At 46.5% G+C, this 19514-nt stretch overlaps 1 protein-coding gene across 1 annotated transcript in view; it reads right to left on the minus strand.

The window, feature by feature from the left end:
- The window catches only part of RSF1 (remodeling and spacing factor 1), a 540450-nt gene that overhangs the window by 31005 nt on the left and 489931 nt on the right, over positions 1–19514 (minus strand). The window contains exon 14 of the mRNA XM_086933896.1: positions 16435–16655. Within this exon, the coding sequence (XP_086790022.1) occupies positions 16435–16655 (221 nt within the window). The remainder of the gene's footprint in view (positions 1–16434; positions 16656–19514) is intronic.

Below are 19514 nucleotides of genomic sequence, written 5' to 3' on the forward strand. Positions count from 1 at the left end.
AAACAGAGGGGCAAAAAGGGGGTACAAAAGGAAAAGGGGAGGAGGAGAGAACAACTTAGCTAGTAACATAACATCCCCTCGAGGGATAAAAATGAACAACAGTGAGGTCTTGCGCAGAAGACCCGTACAACTGGCAAATGTTGCAGATTGTAATTACCACTATATTACTTTTCCTTTACATACCAAACTTGTTGTCTAACCCCGAAGGATTTCTCTCATCTCATGCTGTACTGTCTGTGCCAGTGTGGAGAGGTTCTTTTTCTACAGCTCTTCCTCCTCTGCCCCATATCCTGCCTACTGTTCCCTTCCTCAGACCTGCCTGCACCTGTTGTGTTGTCTCTAACTGTGACCGGTAAAACCTGGTCCTGACTCCACATTTTCCCATCTTCCATGACTACTATGTTCCTCTTCACCTCCCTTATTTTACCCGGGGCATAGTATCTGTCTCCTCTTTTCCCTAGTTTATCGGGTTTCTTGATGTACACACTCTGTCCTTCCCTGAGGTCCTTTTCCTTTGCACCCCATTTCTTGTCGTACCATTCTTTGTATTTATGTTTGTTTTCGATCTTATTTCTTGTTTCCTTCTGATCGATTTCCACTTCTATATTCTTGCCCATCCAGTTGGGAGATAACTTTGAACCCGCCTTCCTTCTTCTCAATAGCTCAAAGGGTGAGTGCCCCGTCGTTGCATTTGGAGTGGTATGATACGCCCATAACATGTCCATGATAGCGTCATCCACATTTTTCCTGACTTGCTGGCAAGATGTATGCATTCTTTCAACATGCGGTTCGCTAAGGGTGTCCCCAGCTTGTCGTGTGTCTTGCTCTCAGCGAACCTCCCAACGTTTCTATGTCAGCCTCCACAGTAGAGCACGGGGTATATCAAGTGGGGGAAGAGGGAGGGGAGTGTATGAAAGGAGCGAACCATTGAGATAAGTTACAACACCTACCTACTACTCACCTAAAACACCTTCTAGATTTAGTATGTAGGTAGCTCCCCCAGACCTAGAAACCAGATGTACGACGACCTAAGAAGCAAGCAAACGACCCTGCATAGAAGACTGAAGACGAAGACTGCCTTGGCCCCAGCCCTACTGAGTTGTCTCCAGCTTCTGCGAATCTGCAAACAGTCTTGCAGCCATTCGACCTCTAGAAACCCTGGGAGGACTGCTGCCTTCAACAAAGACTCCAGTCTCCTGTGGACAGTGGACCTGTCCTGAATAACCGACTCCAAGTGCTCCGTGTAGGAAGGTGGATATCTGACTATATGGTTACCCCAACGTTTTGCCTAGTGTTTAGCTGGTTTTCGACTTAGTTGGCCTGGGATCCTGCTATTCAGGGCCCCAGGCTATCTGCTCTCACTGTAAAATGGACTTCATGTACTTTAGGTACATATCCATTTGGGATTGGGTCACCTTTGTGAGCCCCTGTATAGTGTACCATAGGTACCCAGGGCATAGGTGCATCCAAGTCCTACCAGGGGCTGCAGCATGAATTATGCCACCCCTGGCTGGCCATCCAAACTGACACCACAGGCTGATCACTCAGCTTGGGCAAGGTCGTGTAATCACCCCTTGCTTAGATATAGTATTCCTATATCTACCCTTATATATAAACACATATATACCTATAAGGCACTCCTATGGCAGGCCTTGACAATCCCGAAGGCAGAGTGCTTGGTTTTATGTGAGATGGTGCTCTAGCATGAGCTGAGCCCGTCTGTAGCTTTCGGAACCATGTCCTTGTAGCTGTTCTATGATATAGCCATCCCATATACTCTTAAGTGCATGTAGTTATTGATTTACCCGGTTAAAGTTAAACAGAGCCTCTGCATCACAAAATGGATGCTGCTGCCACAGACACGAGCCTGACCTCCTGCTGGACGAAACTCCGGCAGGGGAGGCCTGGACAATAGGTTTCCTGTCGAGGGAGTGCTGGCACCTCCCCAGACAGCCTGTAGTGGATTGGGGCAGGGTGGGTTCAATGGAAAGATGCTTTTCCAGACACTGCCTGGGGCACACAAGGTGCTCCATGCATAGCCCGGTTCAAACCAGTTGCTGGGGCACTCCAGTCCCAGCTCTGGCGCGAAACTGGACAAAGAGAAAGGGGTGTAACCACCCCCTTCTCAGGTTCCACCCATAGGAGGGACCTAGCAGGTAATCCAAACCCTTAGTTTAGTATAAAGATAGGAGCTGTGTCTAGAGACATTACATTATCCTGGAAAGAAACTCTGAAACGAAACTCTTGGACCTTCGACGTTCCATATCGACTGGAAGACAGAAGACATCTCCCTTGTGGTCAAGGAGTGACCACCCTGTGCAAACAGGCACCATCAGTAACTTGCCGGTTTGCTTTGCTGCCGCTCTTGCCGGAACCCGAAGACTCAGCGACTCAGGAACTTGACTTCCAGACTTCTCCGACTCCGATCCACATCCACAGCAAAGCTGAGACCCGTGGCGGCCACGAGAGACGTGGGACCGGACATCTTGGACTACTTGCTTTTTGCTAACCGTGCAGCTTCAGAGGTACCCTCGAAGTTGTGCATTGGGGTTTCGCGAAGCCCCAGACCCGAGCAGCATTTGCACCGAAACTCAGCCCTCCACACTCCACGAGTGCCGCGTGGGGCCCGCTCCTGCAATTCAGCTTGATGCGTCTTCCCGGTTGCTAGCCGGTTGGCTAGTGTGCCCTACGAAGATGAATCTTTGAATCAACAATGCTTGCCTGGTTGCTCCAGTCTTGCTCCAGCTTCCCTGTGAAGGAGAAGCGCCCCAGACCTTGCTGGTCTGAACAGAAGCCCATCTTTACTTCCTGCGTGTGCTGTGGTTACCAAGGTTTGTTGGGTCCAATCCGGATACCGACACCGCAGTCACCTAGATCCTTCGTGGGACAGCTTGTATCCAGCGCCTGGTCGTCGACGTCTCCTGGTCCACGTGGCTGCAGAGACAAGCTTCACCTCTTCACCTGATTGCATCTCGACATCTCCTGGTTCCTTCCTGGTCACTGGCTAGTGACCCAGACTCTGTCCCCTCTGCTTTCAGGTTCTTCTTGACTCCGATCCACCCAGACACTTTCCTCCTGGTCGCCTGCAGCACTTTCTTGCAGCTCTCCATAGGATTCAGTGACGAAACCCGACACGAAAGAACACCTATGCACCCGGCTTCCCTGGGTGAGGCAACTCGAGTCCTCTGGTGCTCCCGAGGGTATTAACTATCCAAGTGTCCTAGGTTAACAGGGTTTTCCCGTAGTCCACCCGGAAGTGTCCGAAATCAACTACTTTGTAACTTTTACGTTCCCATTCTATCTCTATGGGAACTCGCGTGTGTGTTTAGACACTGCACATGCATCCTGTGGGACTCCTACTTCCTAACCTCTGGTTGTCCAGTGTAGCCCCAGCGATTCTCTAGGCCCTAGGCCTATTCACCTTTCCTGAAGTGGTTCTTATACCACTTACTTAGTATATGGTTCGTGAGGCCCCTAGGGCAGAATGGTATTTGTGCAACTTATAGTATGCTTAATGAGTAACTTGTAACGTATCTCAAACTCTGACCTCATAAAGAGTGCAGAGGGGTTGTGTTAGTAATAAATACATATATATTTGATCTATACCTTGTGTGGTGTCCTTTCATTTGATATTCAAGGGATTATTATTGGTAAAACAGCTGGCTTCACATGCTCTTTGAAGTTTTAGCCTAAGACTGCTTTGTCCATGCTACCACTAGGATAGCTGGTCTATAAGGTTGACTTTACAACCATCACCATAAGGGTTGTTTGGACTGATACAGGGTGCCCACTAGAATATTGGACCTCATATACCAGTAGTATAGTGTGCCTCACCTGTGCAGTGAAGTCGCTTTGGAGTCTCAGTGAAGTCTCCTCATGTCCATCGTCGGCTGACCTATTCTGATCTCCACGGTGGTGCCTGCAGTGTGAATACAGAGGCTTCCCATGATTGAAACCGGCTCTAGTAAAAAGACTCCAACGTCAAAAGGCACCCCTGCTCCCGAAGTCACTGGGCTCTGGTGAACGTAATAGACCGTACCCCTACGACCTACCACATCTCTACTTACCTCTCCTGTCGTTGGTCTCCTTTCTGCCACCTCTGGTGCCACGGCTGCATCATGTTTGCCAAAAGAAGAAATCCTCATTAAAGAGCAATGGGTGCCCAAAGTCAAAATTAAACCCTACCGCCCCAATGCCGCTGATGGTATATGTTTGGCGCTGCTATGCGGGCCCTCCTGTGCTTAATCAAACCCCCTACTTACCTTCAAGCAGTGTGGCTCCAGGGACCCCGGTCTCCATTGAACATTATTGGGGCGAACTCAGATTTTGACCTCTGCCCCCTGCCACCTCTGTTCTGCTAGTGGTGACATTTTGGTACTACCCTGACCCTTGCCAACTTTTGGTTCCGAAGACTAGGATTGTAGGTGCATTACTTACCCTGTTTAACCATGATATTGTTTGGAAAAGTTTGTAAATGTAGATTTTTCAAAGGGAAAAGTATTTTTATTTAAAATAATAATGTTCCTTACCCAGTAAGAATATGTTCTTGGCATGTAGAGCTGTAGATTCACATGCTTTGCATATTCCTGCCATCTAGTGTTGGGTCTGGATGTTCGCAAGTTGTTTTTCTTCAAGAAGTCTTTCCTAGTCACAAGGTAAGATGACTCGTAAGGGGACTCCTCCTTTTGGTGATAGTGCGCATGGTCATCGACCCCATTGTTGGATTGTTCGCTCGCAAGAGGGTGAGAATGGAGTAAGTGTGGTATAGAGATGTCCATGCGTATGAATGTATGATGAAGAACTGCAACAACTATAGGTACCCAGGGAGGCGGGTGGGCACATGTGAATCTGCAGCTCTATATGCCAAGAACAGATGCTTACTGGGTAAGTAACATTATTCGTTCGAGGCATGTATGCTGTAGATACACATGCTTTGCATAGACTACAAAGCAGTATACTTCCTAAGCAGTGGCTAACCTGTAGATGTTGCAGTTGTTTCAAATAGAGTTTTAAGTACTGGATGGCCTTTGACATGCTAACACATCTACACAATAGTGTTTGGTAAATGTGTGTGGTGTAGACCATGTAGCTGCCTTACATAAGTCAGCTAGAGGAATGTTACCTAAAAAGGTCACAGAAGCCCCTATTTTGTGAGTGGAATGTGCTCTAGGGGGTGTGGATAAAGTTCTTCTTTTAGTTTTAACGTAGCATGTTTGAATGCATTTAACAATCTATCTTGCAATACCAGATTTAGAAATGGGATTTCCTTTGTGAGGTGGAGCAAATACAACAAACAATTGCTTTGCTAAAGTCTTTTGTCCTATCTATGTAGTACAATAAAGCTCTTTTTACGTCAACGTGTGAAGAGCACGTTCTGCTACAGAATCAGGTTGAAGAAAAACACAGGTAACTCAACATATTGGTTTATATGAACAGCAGAAAGCACTTTGGTAAGAAATTTAGTTGTGGTGCAGAGAACTAACCGGTCTTTGTGTAGCTGAAAGGGTTCGTCCAAGGTTTATGCCTGTAGCTCTCCTTAATGATGTGACTGCGATGAGGAAAGCAACTTTACATGAGAGAAACTGTAAAGGGCACTTGTGCAATGGTTCAAAAGGTGGACCGATGAGCCCTGTAAGGACAATGTTGAGATTCCATACCGTGCCAGGATGAATCCTTGGTGGTATTACCCTTTTCAAGTCTTCCATGAAGGCTTTGATTACTGGAACTTTGAATAGTGACAAATGTGGATTGTTCTGCAAATATGCAGCTACCGCAGCCAGGTGCAAATGAAGAGATGTATAAGCTTGTCCAGTTTGCTGTAAGTGTAACAGGTAACAGATAATGTTTTGTATAGAAGCATCTTTTTCACCTTGCTGCGTAGCAAGCTCTGGTGGTAGGCTTTCTTGCTTCTTTTAGAATACATTTATACAGTAGATTTAAATAAACAAAGTCTATGACTTCGGGAGCCAGATTGCTAAATTCAGTTCTTTGGGATTTGGATGTCTGATTTGTCCATAGTTCTGTGCGAGGGGCCTGGAGGTGAGGTGCAGCTTTTGATGTGGAACTAGTGACAGCTCCAACAGAGTGGTGTACCATGGTTGACGGGCCCCTGTGGGAGCTACTAGAATTAGTGTGAGGGATGTTTGCCTGAGCTTCCGAACTAGACACTGAATGAGTGGGAGAGGCAGAAAAGCATAGGTAAATATCCCTGACCAGTTTATACAATGAACATTGTCCTTTGAGAGTGGGTGTGGGCACCTGGAGCCGAAACTTGGGCATTTTGCGTTGTCGGCTGTGGCGAACAAGTCTATTTGTGGGAATCCCCATTGTTGAAAGTATGGAAGGAGAACTTGGAGATTAAGTTTCCACTCATGAATTTGCAGTATCGTTCCGATGAGGTCAGCAATCTCATTGTTTAATCCTGAGAGGTGTTCTGCCATAAGATAAATCCTGTGATGGATTGCCCATCTCCAAATGGTTTGCGCAAGTCGTGACAATTGAAGAGAGTGCGTCCCTCCCCGCTTTTGCACATAATACATTGCTGTCATGTTGTCTGTTCAGACGAAGACAGTTTTGCCTATTAGGTGAGTTTGAAAAGCTTTGAGCGCTAAAATAACTACTAGAAACTCTAGATAGTTTATGTGGAGAATTTTGTGCTTGTTGCTCCAAAGACCTTGTATTGTGTAATCTTGGAGATGGGCACTCCAACCTGTCAGAGATGCGTCTGCTGTGAGTACGATCTCTGGGTCGATGAAAGGCCGTCCTTTTGATAAATTTTGTTGGTTCACTGTAGAGAGCGATGGGTACGACAGTCTACCAACACTAGATCAGTTAATTTACCCTGCGACTGATTCCATTGACGTGCCGAGCCTTCCTGTAGGGGACGCATGTTAAGTCTTGCATGGGGCACAATTGCGATGCAAGACACCATCATTCCCAGCAGTTGCCTGAACACTCTGGCTGGTAAGGCTTGGTTGGACAAACTGTGGTATCACAGACTGAATGTTGTGAATTCTGGCTACACTAGGAGAGGCTACAGCTTTGACTGTGTCTAGACTAGAGTGGCTCCTAGGTAAGCTTGCATCTGCGAAGGCTGCAGGTGAGATTTTTTTGCATTGACCGTAAAGCCCAGTTGATGAAGTAGGTCTATTGTCATTTGAGTATATCGTAGACAGTTTTGGTAACTGCTCGCTTTGATAAGCCAGTCGTCGAAGTAGGGGAATACGTGAATATGCTGTCTCCAGAGTTGAGCCGAGACTACTGCGAGACACTTGGTAAACACCACTGGGTGCTGTAGTCACTTTAACCCCTTCAGTGCTGCGCGAATTCCGCTGCGGTGCTGAAGGTTCTAAAGAACCTATGGAACCATGACGGAACGGTTCCGTCATGAGCACAGGCCAACCGACGCTCATGACGGAACCGCTCCGTCATGAGCATGGAAGGGGTTAAAGGGAAGTACTTCCAACTGGTAATGCTTGCCTGCTATCACAAATCTGAGGTATTTGCGATGGGCTGTGTAAACTGGAATATGAAAATAGGCGTCATTTAATTCTAGAGTAGACACGAAATATGCCTTCTATAAAAGTGGAAGTACATGTTGAAGGGTCACCACGTGAAAGTGTTCCGACAGTTGATATTGGTTTAACTCCCTGAGTTCCAGAATAGGTCTTAAGGAACCGTCCTTTTTGGCAATCAGAAAATACAGAGAGTAAACCCCTGAACCTTGGTACTGAACTGGAACCGGTTTTATAGCTCTTTTTAGTAAGAGAGATAGCACTTCCTGTTTGAGCAATTGCAGGGGTTCTGGAGACAATTTGTGAGAGCGAGGTGGAATGCTTGGAGGATTGCCAGTAAGCTCCAAGCAATAACCATGTTGGATAATTCCAATCACCCATTTATCGGTTGTTACTGATTATCAAATGGGGAGAAATTGTTGAAGTCTCCCCCGACAGTATGGTCAGGGGGAAGCGTGGGTAAGTAACTGCTTATTAGGGGAAGCAGAGTTACAGGTTGAGTTGCCCATACCCCTACCTTTAGAGTTGTTCCCTCTATAACCTCCTCGAAAAAAGCCTCGTGAGGGAGAGGACTGGTTATAACCTATGTAGATGGAGGTATTATGCTCTGAGGGTGTGGTTTTGGACCCCACTCGGTAAAAGGAACAATGAAAGGAGCCTCTGTTTGAAGGAAACTGGAGTGTTCCCATGGATTTGGCCACTTTCAGTGTCCTTTTTCATTTTTTCTAATGCCTGATCGAACTCAGGACCAAAAAAGATGTTTCTTATCAAATGGTGAGTTAAAAATAAATTGTTGGACCTCGGGCTTAAACCAGGAGATCCTTAAGCAAGCGTTTCTCCTAAGCAAAATGCTACTGTTGACCTCTCGAGCCGTAGTATTGCCAGCATCTAGAGCTCACCTTATTGAAGAATTAGTTTTCCCTCATTTACCAAATCTTGCACTTTTGTTTTATGCTCTTCTGGGAGATATTGAAGCAATTGCTCCATTTCATCCCAGTGTGCCCTGTCATATCTGGCTAAAAGATCTGGCGTATTAGCACTGCGCCAGTGATTGGCAGATTGAGCTGCTATGCGCTTGCCAGAAGCATCTATTAACTTGGACGCTTTATCTGGGGGAGGTAAATCCCCTGATGTATGTGAATTAGTCTGCTTATGAGCATTGGACACTACCAGTGAATCTAGTGGCACTGGCCCTTGATAAATACTGGATCTGTTGGGGAGGCCTTATACTTTTTGTCAACTCTAGGAGTCAAGATGCGTGCACTCACGGGGTCTTTAAAAAATTTGTCAGCGTGTCTCATCATGCCCTTAAGCATAGGAAGTGTTTGTGACGACCTATGTGTGGATCTTAAAGTCTCGAACAAAAAATCCTCCTCTAATGATTATTTGTGCAGTGCCAACCCTTGATATTGTGCAGCCCCGGCAATGAGTTCCTGATAGGATACATTGTCATCAGGAGGAAATGTCTTGGCAGGGTAAAGGTCTGGATCGATGTCTGCTGGAGGGTCAATTGTGTAATCCGTCCGTGGATCTACTGGTAAATGTGTACCCCCCATCATCAATATCATTGTCGTCATGATGAGATTGTGGAGAATCCTGAGATGTGATTTGAAAAGAATGGTGGGGGGGATGAAGTTGGTGGATGAAAAGGACTGGCAGCAACAGACCCCCTGTCCTCATCAGGAAGCTCGTGTTTCTGAAGTAGTTTAGTATGAATATGACCTGTTTCAGGGTTAATATACAGTTTCTTTCGTTTCGGATCCGTTTTCGGTGGAAAATTGTCTAAATTTAGATCCGAAGGGATATCTTTCGGTTTCGACACTGGCGTTTTCGGTGCCAGCATGGGCTGGCCTTTCAGTGCGGAAGATTTAGTCTCTGAAGGTTGTTTAAATTTCGGTTTGGAGGGTTTCGGCTCCGAGAAGGATCTCTGTTTGAAACCGGAGAGCAATGGTTCCGATAAAGATTTTTGTTGACTCAGTACTGAGCCGGAAGGCTTGACTGGGTGTTTCGGAGCCGGGGCCTCAGAAACGTCGTCTCAGTGCTGACCTTGGCCAGAAGGCAGAGGTGGTGCAGATGCCTTATGTTTTTGTGGGTGAGTTGATGGAGCAAGGGGTCTTCCGTACTCACGTCAACTTGTCCCTGGGGCAGCTCTTCGGCATCAAGGTCTATCTCGAGCTCCGAATCGAAGTCCTGCACAGAGAAGGCTTTTTTCTCCTCTGATGCATCAACATCTTCTTGACCAGAGTCTTCACCGAAGATGTCTGGCTTGTCTTCAATGCTTTGACGCTGCATCTCTCCACGTCAAGCCAGATGATCGTGAAGAGTTTTTTTCGACCAAACTATTTGCAAGCGTCACAGTCTTCTTTGTGCTATGGAGACGAGCACAAGTTACACACTTTGTGTGAGTCAGTGTGCGGACAATTAGCGTGTTACTAGGGGCAAAATTTGAACGGTGTCCATTTCATCGACGGAGAGCTGAACCGACGCAGTTAGGCCAGAAGGCCATCCACAAATCTTTCGGATTGAAACGTAGGTTCCATTGACCGAAACGATAACTGGAGAAGTAGGAAAAGCGTACTAAACAATACAGTTGAGGGTAGAGAGGATTGCGTGTTGAGGGGAACCCGAAGAACTGTTTCGAACCAGAGCGCAGCAATACACGTCCGAACGCGATGGTGGTAAAAAACAATCTAACAATGGAGTCGATGATCATGCGCACTATCACTGAAAGGAGGAGTCACGTTACCTCATGACTAGGAAAGACTTCTTCAAAGAACAACAACTTGCGAACATCCAGACCCAACACTAGTTGGCAGGAGTATGCAAAGCATGTGTATCTACAGCACACATGCCTCAAACACATACTTATCTTATTTCGAAGATCTTGGACTTAACACACAATCAAAGTATATTTTCCTAAAATTGGTGTGGATCTCCTTCTTGAGTCATGTGTCCATTATTGATCACTGTAATGCAATAAATGTTTTTAACTCCTCTGTGTTAGGCCTAAGGCTACTTGCCCACACGACCACTAATAGAGCACTTTGGGTTTTACATTGAGACTTGTACACTTTTGGGGAACCCCTGGACTCTGTGCATGGTATAACCACCTAGTGGTAATACCATATAAAGAGCCAGCCTCCTAACATAACACATTTGTAAAGCGCATGTTCACCCGTAAGCATCTTGGTGCTGAATAACAGATGTTTATTGTAACCCAGCTCATACCCAGCTCAATGGTACTAACTTTATCGACCTCAAATGGATGAAGGATGAGTGGCATGAAAAGTAACAACCAAGGCACTTGAACCACAGACTATTTCTGTTTCAGTAAAATAAGCATAAAGAAAAGAAAGGATGTGAGTAGGTCTAAATTCGATTTTTATTGCTTACCAAGTTAAAAGAATCAATCACAGACAAATACGTAATTTAAATCATTAAATTTAAAAAGAAGATATTTCTCATTGCATAATCAATAAAAAAATCTACAAAAAGCATTCAATACACAGTTTCAAAAAAATCTTTTATATAGTATCACATTTAAAAGGTGGCATCAACAAATTAATTTGTTGATGCCACCTTTTAAATGATTCTATATAAAAGATTTTTTTTAGATTTTTTATTGATTATGCAATGAGAAATATCTTCTTTTTAAATTTAATGATTTGAATTACATATTTGTCTGTGCTTGATTCTTTTAACTTGGTAAGCAATAAAAATCGAATTTAGACCTACTCACATCCTTTCTTTTCTTTATGCTTATTTTACTGAAACAGAAATAGTCTGTGGTTCAAGTGCCTTGGTTGTTACTTTTCATGCTATTAATCCCTGACCTAGGACTTGCAGTACCCATCCACTCAGAGGGTCCTTGATATTTACACATAATGAAGGATGAGTGGACCCACCGAGATTTGAACCTGTGACCATAAGGTCAAACACAGGCCCCATGCAGTGGACGCTACAGTCCACTGAGCCACCAGACCCGATTCACTCTTTCTATGGGAAAGCAGACTTAACTGAAACTACCTACTGGTGACCGCTAGTAAGTATAGTTAGAACCTAGTTTCCATAGGAAAAGCATATAACTTTTGCGTCATTTGACCTATCTTCAAGGCATTTTCTCAAAAAGTGTCAAGGTATGTTTTATGTGTCATGGAAAGTTTGGGGGTGATCTCTGCAGTAGGGAACGAGAAATTGGGGGGGGGGGTGGTGGAATAAGGGTGCATTTGTAATGTTAATTGTTATAGAAACCTTTAGCTACAGTTATAGCCTGAACCGCTGAATGGACTTACACTCAATTTGGCAGGGAGGTAGATGTTGGTTCAAGGAAGCACATTTTGCTTATTTGGTGTAAATCTGTTCAGTAGTTGTTGAGAAATCTAAGTTGAAAATTATAACTATTTCTCTGGCCACGAAGCCTTCGCAAAAAAAGACGAGCTCGTGCAGGGAAATGCACTACTCTGCTTGGCTGCCAACACTTCAACCAGTTAGTTTAGGCAGGCTTCTTGTGACTAGGAGGTCACGCAGCTGAGAGGAGGCCCCACCTCAAGCAGACGCCTTGTAGCTGGTCCGCCCGTGCCGCGTTCTCTCAGAGTCCAGGTGGGGCACCGGGATCGTCCGCTGTCACACTAGGCCCCAACACCCCAGGTGGATCGGGGCTGTCGTTGGGTCTGCAGCAGCCGGGTCAGTAGGCCTCACGGGCGGACATCGCCATCTTGTGGTCTGGCAGTCCATAGGCTATCGGTGCAGATCGGTCGGTGCAGATCGGGCCACGTAACCCAATTGTGGCGGTTCTTGTCACAGATGAGGGCGTCGGGTGCAGGGGTGCATTTTGGGGTCAGCTCTTCTTAACAGCTCCTGGCCATGGCTGGGGGGACCTTCTGAAATTAGGCTGCTGGCGTCGGCTGGAGGCAGGTCAGGGGTTGCCTGGTATCGGGTCAGGATCTCCAAGGGGACCTCCTCGTGGTGTTTGCCCACTCTGGCTCGGGCCGTGGACGCCAGGTGCAGAGTGAGGCGGATTTGCGGTGTCCGGCCGGAGCCAGAGGTTGCATATGAACAAATCCATTGTTCACGGGAGGCAAAGTGTTTGTGGTTGAAGGCAGGCAGGTCTTCCAGGGTTTTCGAGGTTGCTGGCTGCAGAACACAACGGGATTTCGCAGGTGCAAGGTGGAGACAGGCTGGTAGGGCTGGGGCCAAGTCAGTGGGTGTCTTCCTCTGGTTAGCTTTGGCATGGCTGTTCGGTCCTTCTTTTTTTGTTGCAAGTTTTTGTCTGAGGAAGCAAATTTCAGTGGTGCCCCTAAATACTAGATTTAGGGGGGCTACAGGTAGGTTAACGGTAGGAACCAATGGGTCCCTTTCCTGGGGTGGGTACACCCTCTAGTAAGCTACCTTCCAGTGGGAGGGAGGCATGAGCCTGTCCCTGGTTGGCTGAGTCCCCTCATCTGCAAGATGGCGGGGACTGAGAGTTGTGCTTCATCTCGCCTTCCCTACCTGAGGGGTGGAGTTGGCAGAGATGGGCATACCTCTCTTCCTCACTTGTTTTTCCCGCCAGTTCTCCAGCCCAAAGTGGGGGTCAAAACCAGAGGGGAACAGTTGTTGAAAGCAGCAAATGGCCTGGGGAAGCTCACAAAGGTGGCAAGCCTTTGAAGCTTCCCCTTCATGAACACTGCCCATCCTGGGGGAGGAGGCTTGGCATTGTTTCAGGCCCCAGAGAGCAACAGGCTCTCAACCCAGTGGTCCAGAAACATGTCTGGGGGTGACATCTGAAAGCAGCCACTCAGCCTGGACACTAGTGGCAAGTTGGTTTTAAGGGCCATCTCTAAGATGCCCTCTGTGTGCATTTTTCATTAAGTTCCACACTGGCATCACTGTGGGTTTAATGTGCTAAGAAGTTTGATACCAAACTTCTCAGTTTTCAGTGTAGCCATTATGGTGCTGTGGAGTTCGTTATTACAAACTCTCAGCACCTTATACTCTTAATGGCAGTACTGCACTTACAATTTCTAAGAATGGATTTAGACACTGTAGGGGTACAGGGCTCATGCACCTGTACCCTCACCACTGGTATAGTGCACCCAGCTAGAGGGGTGACTGGTCTATGCCATGGCAGTGGGTTGTAGGCATGGCACCAGAGATATGTGCCATGTCAACTTTTCACTTTGTTCTGCACCAAAACACGCAGCCTGCAAAGGCAGTGTATGAGTGGAATGGTACAGGACTGTTAAGGGTGGCACAATAAGTGTTGTAGCCCTTAGAGGCCTTCTCTGCTCACAGTGCCCTGGGTGCCTGTGGTACCACGTACTAGGGGCTGGCCTGTGGCCAGATATGCCAATTGGGTTTGGGCTTCAATGCAGTTTTAGGGAAAGAACATAGGCTCTGGGTACCTGATTATCAGGGCCCAGGGCACACTCAGTCAAAGCACATCAACAATTTGGCAAAAGGTGGGGGCAACCATGCAGAAAGAGGGAACTTTCTCATACCAGGGCAGCGATTAAAGGAATAAATAAAAGGATATTAACTGAATGTTATTTTATTTTTTCCCCCGGCTGCGGCAGTGTGTGATGGGGCGTGGCGAAGCTGCAGGGGACGAGTGGTATGGTTGTTTGGTCAGCACTCTCGGGCCGCACAAAATAGTCATGCGCACTCCCCTGTTCTCCATGCAGGCTGCATTACAGCCTGCATGGAGAACATGCCCACCCCTAGAGCCCTTGGCGGAGCATCCTGTCACGGCGCTCAGACCAATCACAACGCTCCATTGGAGCATTGTGATTGGCTTAGGGGTAGGAGCCTGGCTGTCTGCTTCCTGTTTCGACCAGGAGTCCGACACAGGTGAGCAGGAGAGAAGACGTGGGATCCGGCAGCAACGGCAAGGTAAGTTTTATTTTTGTATTATGATTTTTTTTAAGCAGTCCGCGATGCCCCCCGTGCCTGCTACCTCACCCACGAGCCGTTTCGGCTGCCCGTGCTTATTACTATATCTTTTTAGGAGGTAGTTGGAGTTGACAATACCCCACTGAATGGCTGCTACCATTTCATCTTTCTGCCCACGGCCTCTAATCTTTTATTATCCTTGTCTGGGTGGAGGGAAGAAGGTTGATGGGGACATGACTATTACAGTAGATTCTATTGGAGAGTCTGCCTCTATGTGTGACTTTATGTACTTAGGTGGGCACCATGTATTTCTTTTCTATCCTGTGTGCAACTGCTGTGGCAAATTCTTGTTTTTGAAGAACCTCCATGCCCTGCTGTAGGAACCTATATGGCATAGGAAGAATCTGTTTTTTCCTATGTACAGAGTTTCAAAAGAAAAATGTGTCTACTTTTTGCAACTCCATCTGCACCCCATAAGCGTCTGCAGCACACCTAACTACCCCACGCTATGTGGAGATGCCACCTCAAGGAGATGGCCTTGAGGGATAGGTTGTCCAAATCCTCTTGTGAAGAGACTGTAACGTTGCTCTCCCATAGTGTCTCTTCCTCCCCATGGCTTAAAGTACTTCTTCCTCTCACTCATGCTCTGCAAATATGAACTCTTCCTCCCACAGTTTTGGGCCTGTTTCTACCTCCCATAGATTTAAGTCTCTTTACCTCTGTTTTTTTATGAGCTCTTTTGTTGCTGTATAGATTCCCTTTTTTCTTTAGCAGCTCTATCTCTACCTCTTGTGCCCTATTTTTCACCAACGTCGGAGGCTTTCTTGTCCCCATGGGACTTGTCCTTTGAAGAGGTCTGTCCCCTCCTTTCCTCCTATAGCTCGATCGTACTCTGAAGCTGAACGAACACCTTTTGGAAACTCCTATAATGGTGGCTTTTCCTTTTGACCTGGTAGAAACAGGGAAGTTTATTCAGCTCCTTCAACTGCAATCTTTTGATGGCTCGATGCGGGGCTTATGTTTCTGATGCTCTGAGTTCTGGCTCGCCGGCTTCAACAGTTTTATAGGAAATTTGAAAGCCTTGTCTGTTTTGACTGCACCAGTGGTTTCTTGGAGTTGGGCACTGTTTACCTAGGGTCCCTTCTGTGATGAGAACATTCAATCTCTTGCTGAATAACTTAGAGGCCAGGGTCATCCTGATTTTCACTCCGAGCTTCATCAGCATTGACATCATTATCTTCGGAGAAGCCCATCTCCTCCAAAGACGGCACACTCTTCCTCTGCTTCACAAGCTCTGATAAGAGAAATCTCACAGATCCCAACTACTACCAGTGCCATTCTTCAACCAAGTTGAAGAAAATCTTGGAAAAACCCCAAAAACCATCATTCCTGCTTCAAGATTCTGTAGGTTCTTTAAGTTGTTGGCATCTTCACGTAGTACGTTGACTGTGTTTGGGAGTTTTCACTGGGAGTTCCCTTGGTGCATCTCCGAACACAACGGCAGAAAAAAAGAACCTAAATGGTGGTCACATAGTGGGGCATTGTGAGTTTAAGGCCACTGTAATATCTATACTCGGTGTAAGTTGACACCCATTAAACATAGAACCATTCTTTTATACTATAGCACTCCAGACCCAACCATTAGAGTGCAGAGTTATGCATGCATGTGAAATCACATTATGCTGCCAAACATACTCTCCCCATACTTTTACATGCCTAGTTCAAGGTGTAACAAACTAGTGTGTAGGATATCTATTAATACATAGCTACTCTGGAAAAATGTTCTGAAAACTGGAGAGCCGAGACTGTTGCAATTAAGGACTCTGCACTCGCCCTCCTATCATCACATTTAACATGCATACTCAAGAACTAAATGTCCATGTCACCTGGACAAATGAATACAGATGTTATAAAGGTTTTGTGTCCAGAGGTGACTGTAGTCTCATGCACAAACATAAATCTAACAATAAGTTTGCAGAAGCTCTTGATAAGAGGTGGTAGCATTTAGTGTGATTAAATCTCCAGACATTTTAAGACAGGCTGCCCTTACCAGATTCATCAGGTGAATCATCATCATCTGTATCCTCCTCTTCATCATCATCTGAATATTTCCTTTTTGCTATCTTCTGTCGTAGGCGGCGGCTTTTTCTCATTGGTCTGGCATAGTGACGCCGAGGTTTCCGTGCACCAATTTCTCCATCGCTGTCATTTGACTGCAGATCATCGTCGCTCTCTGCATTGTCATCCGACACAACAAATTCATCTTGAGACCTAAGAAAAGATATTTTTTTCCGAAAATATATATAAAAAAAGAGAAAGGAATATGCTACTTATCCTGTAAGCATCTGTTTGAAACTAACAGTGCTGTAGATCCACATTCTCTGCATCCTTCTATTGTTGGGCTCAGATGTTGAAAGTTGTTATTGTTCGAAAAAGTCTTTTTGAGTCATGAGGTACCCTGTGACTCCTACCTATGTTGGCAATGTGCATGGGCTTCAACTGCATTGTTAGATTGCTTCTTGCACAGCGGGTGAGCAACTATTGAGTGTAGGTGTGAAACCTGGTGACCATGCCTATATAATGGTAACAGGTAACAAGTGTTAGTGTTAAAGATTAGTTAACTAACTTTCCGTTCGCAGCATAATTGGCTGTAGGTACACAAGTTTTGCATTGAATGTAAAGCAATCCCCCCAAAAATTCTTAATACTGTTTGGCCAACTGTAGCCTGTTGATGGGCAAGAAAATGAACACATTAGTGTTTATTAAACATGTGTGGAGTTGACCATGTTATCTAGGGGAGCAGGAAGAACCCTTTTAGCTTTATGCTAGCAAGTTCGACTACACTTAACTATTTATCACAATATGCCAGATTATTGATATTTGGTTTCCTTTTTTGTGCTTTTGCAAAGGTGCCAGATAGCTGAAGGGTTTTGTGGAAAAGAACATGTTACTTACCTTCGGTAATGGTATATTTGTAAGAAACATAAGTTAGTTATAGATTCATTACCTTAGAATTAACCCCAGGCGTCAGACTAGATCCGGATTTTCTTTTCATCAGCAGTACCTCTGCGCGTCGGAATGTGGCGTCGGTCGGCTCCTCGTCTGTCGTTGGCATCGCGGTCGCCAGGATGACGTTGCGGTAGCTAATTAGACGCCGCCCTCGCACGCTGAAGTCAGTTCTGTACACGACTTTCCGCGTCAGAAAAGCAAAGCCATGCATGACATGGCCACTGGTGCACAAAACTAGGGCCCTGAAAGGATTTCCTTAACCCTAGAAATCAGTTCGCAGAATGGGGAGGATGGGTAGGGGAGTAAGGAATCTATAACTAACTTATGTTTCTTACAAATATACCATTACCGAAGGTAAGTAACATGTTCATATGAAAGAAACATGTTAGTTATAGATTCCTTACCTTAGAATAGATACCCCAGCAATACCAACCCTGGTGGGGGGTATGCGAACTAAGATCACACCAGAAAGTCCCGGAGAACAGAACGGCCAAAGAAGCTGTCTCTCCGGACTTGGCTGTCCAGAGAGTAGTGTTTCGTAAACGTGTGCAGTTACATCCACGTAGCTGCCTGAAAGAAGTCATGTAGAGGAACTCCTCTTCCCAAGGCAGTAGCACGTAGCCCCACTGGAGGCTCCTTTTTAGCCAGAGAAGAGCATACTTTAATACACAAAACAACCCATTGAGAAATGGTTCGCTTGTGTATGGCCCAACCTTTCTTGGTGCCCACGTAGCAAACAAAGAGCTGGTCCTCCACCCGGAACGGTTTTGTGTGATCCATATAGAAAGAAAGTGCATGTTTTGGGTCCAGACGGTGGAGCCTCTCCTTCTTTCGAAGGATGCGGAGGCGGGAAGGAGGTGGGCAAAGTGATGGTCAGCTCAATGTGAATGGCAGCTACAACCTTAGGAAGGAAGGATGGACAAGTCCTGAGAACCACCTTGTCCGGATGGACAGACAGGAAAGGAAGCTTGGAGGAAAGAACCTGGAGCTCACTCACTCTTCTGGCAGATGTGATGGCAACCAGGAATGCAGTTTTAAGCGACAGAAGCCTCAAAGGACAGTTGTGAAGCGGCTCAAAGTGACTGCACATTAGATAGGTTAAGACTAGATTCAAGTCCCACTGAGGAATAACGAAGGGAATAGGAGGTAAGAGTTGAGTTGTGCCTTTCAGGAAAAGGATTAACCACCGGGGAATTGAAAAGAGAAGGCTGATCTGGAAGCCGAAGGAAAGCAGAGATGTCTGAAAGATAGCCCTTGATAGTGCCCCGAGCAGAGCTCTGCTGGGCTAAAGAAAGAAGAAACAAGAGAACCTCAGAAAAAGGGGCAGATAGAGGAACCACAGCCGTTGCTGTGCACCATGCCACAAACTTGTTCCACCGGCAGGAGTATACCGTGTTAGTGGAGGGACACCTGGCTGCCAAGATTACAATGCAAACTTCAGGAGGCAGGTCAAAAGACGTCAACTGCCGCCGCTCAATCTCCACGGAAGGAGGTGGATGATGGACAGGTTCTGGTGGAGGAAGTCCCCTGTTGCTGCAACAGAAGATCCTCCCGAAGAAGCAGACTGGTCAGAGGATGGATGGCCATGTTGAGCAGCTCTGGATACCAGACTCTCTGTGCCCAATCCAGAGCCACAAGGATGACTTGGGCTCGGTCGCGCCTGATGTTCTTCAGCACTCTGGGCAGAAGTGGTATAGGCGGAAAGGCGTACAACAGACCGCAACTTCACTTGCGACGAAAAGCGTCGCCTAGCGAATGCCGCCTTGGAAATTCCAACACGCAGAATTGCTGACATTGCGTGTTCTCTTCAGTGGCGAATAGATCTAACCAAGGCTCCTCCCACTGTCGAAAGAGACCTTGCACCACCTCCAAGTGCAGACTCCATTTGTGATCCATCATGCACCTGCAGCTGAGTCTGTCCGCCCTGCCACTCAGGGAACCTGCCAGGTGTTGAACCACTAGGGATATGCCCTGACGTTCCAGCCATGTCCGGAGGTGGGGGGGCCTCCTGACATAGGGTCCATGACCCCACCCCGCCTTGTTTAGTGCAGTACCACATGGCGTTGATGTTGTCTGTGAACACCTGCACTACTCTTCCCCGGACAGAGGGAAGGAATGCTT

Source organism: Lissotriton vulgaris, chromosome 8 (assembly GCF_964263255.1).
Source record: "Lissotriton vulgaris chromosome 8, aLisVul1.2, whole genome shotgun sequence".
NCBI lineage: Eukaryota > Metazoa > Chordata > Amphibia > Caudata > Salamandridae > Lissotriton > Lissotriton vulgaris.